We start from the raw sequence: 7,066 nt of genomic DNA on the forward strand, positions 1-7,066 counted from the left end.
GGTAGATTGTGATTTTCGTACGACGTTCCTCAAAGACAGAGAATACTAAAATTATTACTAAAATTATAATAATCCCATTTTCACACCGCATACTCTTTCAATCAAAAAGTTTACATTAAGTTCAAATAACAAAAAAAACGTGTCCCCCCCCCCCCCCCCCCCAGCTGGCCCAATGTCTCACGGTTTTCGACAAATGTTACTCTGTGGCCCAATCAAATCTTAGGTTGTGCTAACTTACATAACTCAATGACGTATTTTGATATAGGATTTCAGCCACACAGGACGGCAGGACAAAGTAAATAAGCAGTAACACTAAAGGGTTGTGCATTCTATGGATAGGCTGCCAGTTCATTACACAGAGCGGGCAAAGCAAACTTATTACAAAAAATAAATAATAAGCCCTATTCAAATAAGAAAACAACATTTCATAACATATTAATGGCTCATTTTGTTAACACATTTGAGCTTAAGCATAGCTGGTCATAGTTAGCAGTATTACTGTTTATATATAAGTGTAGTAATAGTAAGGAGTATTGCTGGATATGTAACGTTTCTATCAATACTGAGATTGTAACACACAGGTTGTTTCTCATTTACAGTTTTGTTAATCCAAAGCGTTATAAATGTTATTTTCTCATTTTTCTGAGCAAATGTCTCTCGCTATCAATTCCTTCATGATTTCGTTGCTCCCAGCATAAATCGGATACACTTTAGTTGCAGCAAACGCTCGGGCTAATGGATACTCCCACATATAACCCCATCCTCCATGCAGCTGTACACACTCACCAGCAACTCGAGTAGCAAGGTCCGTTGTCCTATGAAACAGATACAAAACAAACGTTTATAAAAGAGAGGAATATTTTAGGTCTCATATTAAGAAATGACGTAAATCAAACCCTTAGTGACCGAATTCAAAGAACGAAACATTCCTCCGTGATATAAATACGAACATTTCTCCGTGATATAGATAGGATCATTTTCCGTGTTATAGATAGGATTATTTCTCCGTGTTAAATAAGTATAGTACACTTAATGTAATATCAATTAATTTATACTTCGTTCTTCTTGACGTTGAGGACATTTCGAACCCCTAGATATTATTAGTTTCAAATTTCTCTTTGTTTTTGTTTTTGTTGATGTCTATCCTTGGGTATCGGTTGTTCCTATAGTTGGCATTCCTGTGTGTTTATGCGTGTGCGTGTTCGTGTTAGTGTTACAGTGTGTTTATGTCTGTGTTTTCATTTGCGCTTTTATTACTTTGGATTGTCTTGTTCTATTTCATTTTGTTTTCGTTCCGTATTGTATTGTTTTGTTTAATTTGCTTTAATGTCATTTTGTCTTGTTTTTCTTTCTTTAATTAAGTAAAAATAAATCTTTAGACTTACCAGTATTTTAGCATTGAAGCACTTGCATTGTCGAGTCTATTCTCGCAGTACATTTGAAGACATTTATCAGTGAATGTTCTGGTGATACAGATCTCTGTCTTCATTTCGGCCATGCGATGCTGAATAGTCTGAAAAAATGGCAAAAGTAAATAGTTACAGGGTCATAGGTCATCAATTGTGACGTCAGTTCTATCTATTTTTCGAATGCCGTTGTGTTCGATATTGCGGTTGTATACAATCCCACACTGTAGGTACTACGTACACACCTGTTGTACGATTTATTTACTTGTAGATGAGATTGTCACTGTTCAGCTGGAGTTGTCTTGAATGACTTTGTGAACACTAGTAGTAATACATCCTTCGCCGACTTGAACTTGGATAACACAGGAAACGTTTGGCCACCTTTAAATTAAGGCGTTCAATTTCCATACGAACTCCTTGGTGCGCTCTCCCCCACCGTCCCCTACCCGGATAACACATTACAATATTAAAAACTTTTTATTACTATAACATAAATCAGATTAGGCTATATATAACTCCATAAATTTGATTAAACTCGTTATCATTTCTAATGCATTGAGCCAATACACATTAAAACTAGTATAGTGACCAATGATTTGGAGCAATTTATCTGTTTCCAACAATAGCGAAACTGGTAAATGTTCATATTAACAGTTTTTGTCATCGCTTAAGTGTGAATGAACAGCAATCAGAATCTTATGTGCTTACGACACACGTTCAACATTGTTATCCCAAAACGTGGTGTATTTACCTGCAGCTTTGACAAAGTCTTTCCAAACGCTTTTCTCTTCGTTACATACTCCTTAGTCATTTCGAACATACATTCAGAGTGGGCGTGGACACCCAGAGATAAAATAAGACGTTCTCTCGGTAACTGGTTCATGAGGAAGTAAAACCCTTTGTTCAAGTTGTCTGCGCCTCCCAATAACGCCTCCTTTGGCAAGCGTACGTCTTCGAAGAACAGCTCAGCAGTGTCCTGTAATTATTCAATATTAAAACATCATGGAATTAAGAGCCATTTCATGAAGCTTTCTTCACACGAAATTACAATAAAGAGGGAAATAAAAAGCATCCACCCTACAGAATAAAATATATAAATAAATATAAAAGCAAGAAAAACACCCACAAGTTGTTACTGGAAGAAAAGATGTCTTCTACCACAATTAGTCTCAATAACTTATAATTAGTCCATAGGTTTTTCATATTAATGAAAGATATCCCGACAAGTGCAAAACAACACTTTTACCAAAGCATCGTCGTAACTGATTAACAGGTTGACATGAAAATGACATTTTAAATTTACTACAAGCCGCCCATCCCCCACCCCCATCACCCCCATTTTTTAACAAAATGGAACTCTCTCTAAGTCTATATATCTATATATCAGTGGCGAATGGGCTTATTACGTGGTTTAGTACTTCAGCATATGGGATGTTAGCAGTTCCAGACATACCGCTGATCTTTGTCCAATCTTCTTCAAGGGCTTGCCTTTATGGAATCCCGGTGTATCTGCATCCACAAGAAATAGAGATATTCCATGCGCTTGCCGTTTTGCAGCAAGATCAGTAATAGCGACGACAACCGCCATGTCGCATAAATACCCATTCGTAATAAACACCTTAAAAGAAAAGAAACAATACCATTTGAAATTGTTCAGAGGCAAAATTATTTTCGACCGATGAAAGAGAGACATTTAATAATTCAAATTCATGGTGGAACTTGCATTCAACCGGAACAGTAAAGTTGACTTGCAGCAAACAGGTATGTTGCTATGAGGCTTTGTTCGGTGCGATATGTATTACATATTAACAACATGTATCAGGAGTATCAAATACTGATCATTCCTAGAAAAGCCAAAGTTAAAAGACTATAGAAAATGCTGAAAGTTTTATGATACCTTATTTCCGTTTAAGATCCAGTCATCTCCATCTCGTTTAGCTGTCGTCTTTATTCCTTGGAGGTCGCTGGAGAAAGTATGAAATAGAAGAAAGGCCGTACGGTTATACTGACAAATTTATGTGTGCCGATATAACGTTACAACATATCTTTATAAACACTGACGTGTATTACTTATAGAGAGAAAGAGATATATGGGAAACCTTTTTAAAGTCAGATAAAGTACATTGTCTATGCATGCGGCAACCTGTTCTGTTAGGATGATATATATACGGTATCTATAAGGTGTATACGTTTAGAGGGCGCTCTTGCAATTCAAACATAGATCGATTTATGTTCGAGCATCATTGTAGTCGATTGCTACAACGAGTCTATAATGTATATTCAATCTGAACTAAAGTCGCGTGGAAACCAAATTGAATTGTTACAACTTTTCGCAATTTCGTTACTTCTTATAATCGCTGTTGTGTTGTGCAAATGATATAACACAATATTTGCCATTGTAAAGCGCTTTATTAACGTTACGCTTATTCTACGATATTTCACCAAGGTAGAAAAAATGTGCGATCGTTTCAAGATCATAGAACTAGGAGTAACGAACTTTGCTGATTTTTTTCAGAACAGACTGTTACGCTAACTTGACGTTATGACATGATTCCTTAAAGAAATCACCAAACAGTGATCATGATGTCATTGAAACATCGTGCAAGGATCAAATGATTTGGCTTAAAACATACCTTATATCTCAGTTGTAACTTACCCTGGTGAGTTCTGTTTATAAATTTGTAAAGTAAAAGGAAAAGTATAAAATAAAATTCAGGAATATTCAGAAATATGTAGATTTACAAAGGCTGGACCGGAAATTACTGTCAAACTATATTAAGTTATATACCTCCCAGCCTGAGGTTCAGTCATTGCGATGGCTCCTATGATCGTCCCAGCAGCCATCCCGGGTACGTATTTTTCTTGCTGTTCTGGCGTTCCATACTCTACTACATATGGCATGATAATGTCATTATGTAACTGCCAACCGCTCGTACCAGCGTCGTTAGAGTAACCTCTTCGAGGTGACGAGGAGAGATAAAAAGAAAACAAAATAATTGTCAACAAACACGCTGTCAATATGTATACAGGCAGTATGTAAACACTGCAGTAGTTCAAAGTGTATGGTGTTTGTATAGTGTATTCTATAGACCCAGCACATGTATACATTATTAATTTTATGCAAACTGAGGATATGACGTCACAGTATAGTTGTGATTGGTAATTTTGATAAAATGCATGACATAGGTGGAAATTATTATAAATTCACGGGTTTTGTATGCAGAAATCTTCTTGAATTATTGAGCTAGTTTCCTTACTGCAGTCTCTTCTTTCATGATCTCTATGATTGTTTTTAATTACTGCTTAATTAATACATATATAATATATAATTACAACCGTTTCTCATCATTCGCTTTAACATGGTTAAATTGGTAAGCTTAAGCTGTAGGTGTATTGCTACTAAACACTATTTGAAATATGACCTGGGATATCATGCTAAATATGTAGATTACAAATGCCAAAAGGACCTGGTATTCAAACCTCTTTTTTGGCGGAGAGGGGGGGGGTGGGAGAGGGTGACCCAAATCTACACCTTCTTAATTTGAGAGACCCTCCTCCAGTGGTGGAAATTTCAAGGAGAAGGGTTATACGTGGAGGTGGTTTTCCCTCCCCCTTTGAGACATTTTTATATGGTTAAGGGTCCTTAGGTACAAACTGAATGTTGATATTTTGCAACATTGAAGTAAATTCTGTTTAAGTGTTTTCCACTTTTCCCCGACAAATATTAGCGATTTGTCTCTCAAACTTTGTGGACCCTCCGAATCCGACAAGGTCACAAAATATGTTTATCTGTACAAAAAAAGGGGGGAAAATGAGCCCCCACCCACCCCAAAGAAATGATGTAAACTTACTGCTCTTCTGGAAAGATGGCGGCATACTTAAAATCACCACCTACTCCTCCCATTTCAGCTGGTGCTGAAATTCCTAACATTCCGGCTGCTCCTAACTTAGCCCATAGCTCCCTGTCTACATGTCCTTGCTCTTCGTATCTTTGAGAGAAACGAATAAAATTCACAAAGACGTCATGTTGTGAAAGGGCATGGCTGCCAACAGACATGTCACGCATGACATTTAAGCTAATCTATAACACTAGATAAATCCTATTGACTTTTCTAACAGAAAATATTTCACTGAGTAAAATGGGACTTTTATTAAAGTAGCTGGTTTCGACCTTTTGTTTGTTGCGCAATGGTGTGATTAAAATTTAAACACGTCTGCAGTAAGATAAACGCTAAGGTTGGGTTCCATTGCCATTGTCAACTTATATGATAGCTTGTTTAACTAACTTTGGCAAGAGCAAAAGGTCGTAAACTAAACTGGTAGCTTTGTCAATTACACCGGGAAAAGAATATTGATGGAAGGCGATGCATATTTGTTTGAGCGACTGTAAAATAGCTAACCAAATGCGAGGCACTATAACATCCCGTGAAATGTTATTACTATATAAACAAATTATCATAGCTACATATGTTAAACGTTAGGTCGTTACTTCCATGCTAAAGCAACGTTGACGATGAAATTATCCTCACCTCATTTGGTTTGGCAAAATTTCTTCTTGGAAAAATTTCCGTATTGACCGGCGAAAGATGTCATGTTCTTCAGTAAATACATCTCTTGTACCAATTTCCATCATATTTTCAACTTGACCAGGTTCTGGTCTCCTAAAACAATTAAGTTAAAACAAAGATGGAAAACTGATTCTCAAATGAGATAAATTGGTTGTCAAACCGTAATTCGGTAATTGCATTCATTGTTTATGATCACCATCAACAGTAAAACAAAAATAGAACGAATGACCGAAATCGGATTGTGAACTTGATTCAATATAAAGCTATATGTCTGCAAGGAATTTCCTAAAACCTATGAACAAATTGGGATACATTCATATTTTCAAGTATAGTTGCAATGCATATAATGTAACATTGCTTAGTAGTATGTGGGAGTGTCTCTCAGGATCCTTTCGAAATGTCACCCAGGACAGAGCCTGGGTACAAAATGCCAAATAACTTGATTCCCTCTCAACGCCAACTCCCTTTACATTGAGACTATCAACATGTGATCATGACGGTGTCAAGAGCTGTAGAACTTGAAAAGTACTGTTTATGAATATCCTGTATAATGCTCTCACGACCTAAGACGTTATAAGATATTTACATTATACATAAAGGGAACGTTCTCCTCTCCTAACCCTGAAAAGTCCAACTTATAAACAAAGACATGATCCATCTCTTTACCATGTTTTGGGTGATTCTTCATTTTCTGTGGTCGAGTTATCATTGTGTTGATACCTGTGAGAAACAGGAAGGAATGATTGCGTAATGGACACATTTAGAGTGAAGTGTAGTCAGCGTCATAACGATTTAACTTGTGGGCCCGGGGCCAAGAATTAGATGCGGCTCTCTAATGAACTGCTAACGGTGGCCAAGAAAAAGATGGAGCCCCTAAAGCTATAGCGAAGCGAGAAATGACATCCCGTCCCACATCTTCTTGGTGATACTGAATCTGTCATTTATGAACGAAATTTGCTCTCTGCACATTTTTTTAGTGCGGCTCTGCCTGGCCTCTCAATCCCTTGTCGTTAAACCGATGGAACCTGCTACTGCAGGAATCGTGTATATGGCGGGCAAAGGCTCCCGAGTAGCGTTATAAGTACATATATA

The 7,066-nt window shown here is 37.1% G+C and overlaps 1 protein-coding gene across 1 annotated transcript; it reads right to left on the bottom strand.

Annotated features, from left to right (window-relative positions):
• Positions 1-320: 320 nt before the first annotated feature.
• Positions 321-7,066, bottom strand: LOC139967127 (long-chain specific acyl-CoA dehydrogenase, mitochondrial-like). Its single transcript, XM_071970839.1, has 9 exons — positions 6,641-7,066; positions 5,936-6,067; positions 5,258-5,395; positions 4,195-4,362; positions 3,304-3,370; positions 2,860-3,024; positions 2,158-2,382; positions 1,386-1,513; positions 321-815 (listed from the first exon to the last, which is right to left on the bottom strand). The coding sequence occupies exons 2-9, from the start codon at positions 6,037-6,039 to the stop codon at positions 635-637; spliced, it is 1,176 nt and encodes a 391-aa protein (XP_071826940.1). The 5' UTR covers positions 6,040-6,067; positions 6,641-7,066; the 3' UTR covers positions 321-634.

This window comes from Apostichopus japonicus, chromosome 4, assembly GCF_037975245.1.
Source record: "Apostichopus japonicus isolate 1M-3 chromosome 4, ASM3797524v1, whole genome shotgun sequence".
NCBI lineage: Eukaryota > Metazoa > Echinodermata > Holothuroidea > Aspidochirotida > Stichopodidae > Apostichopus > Apostichopus japonicus.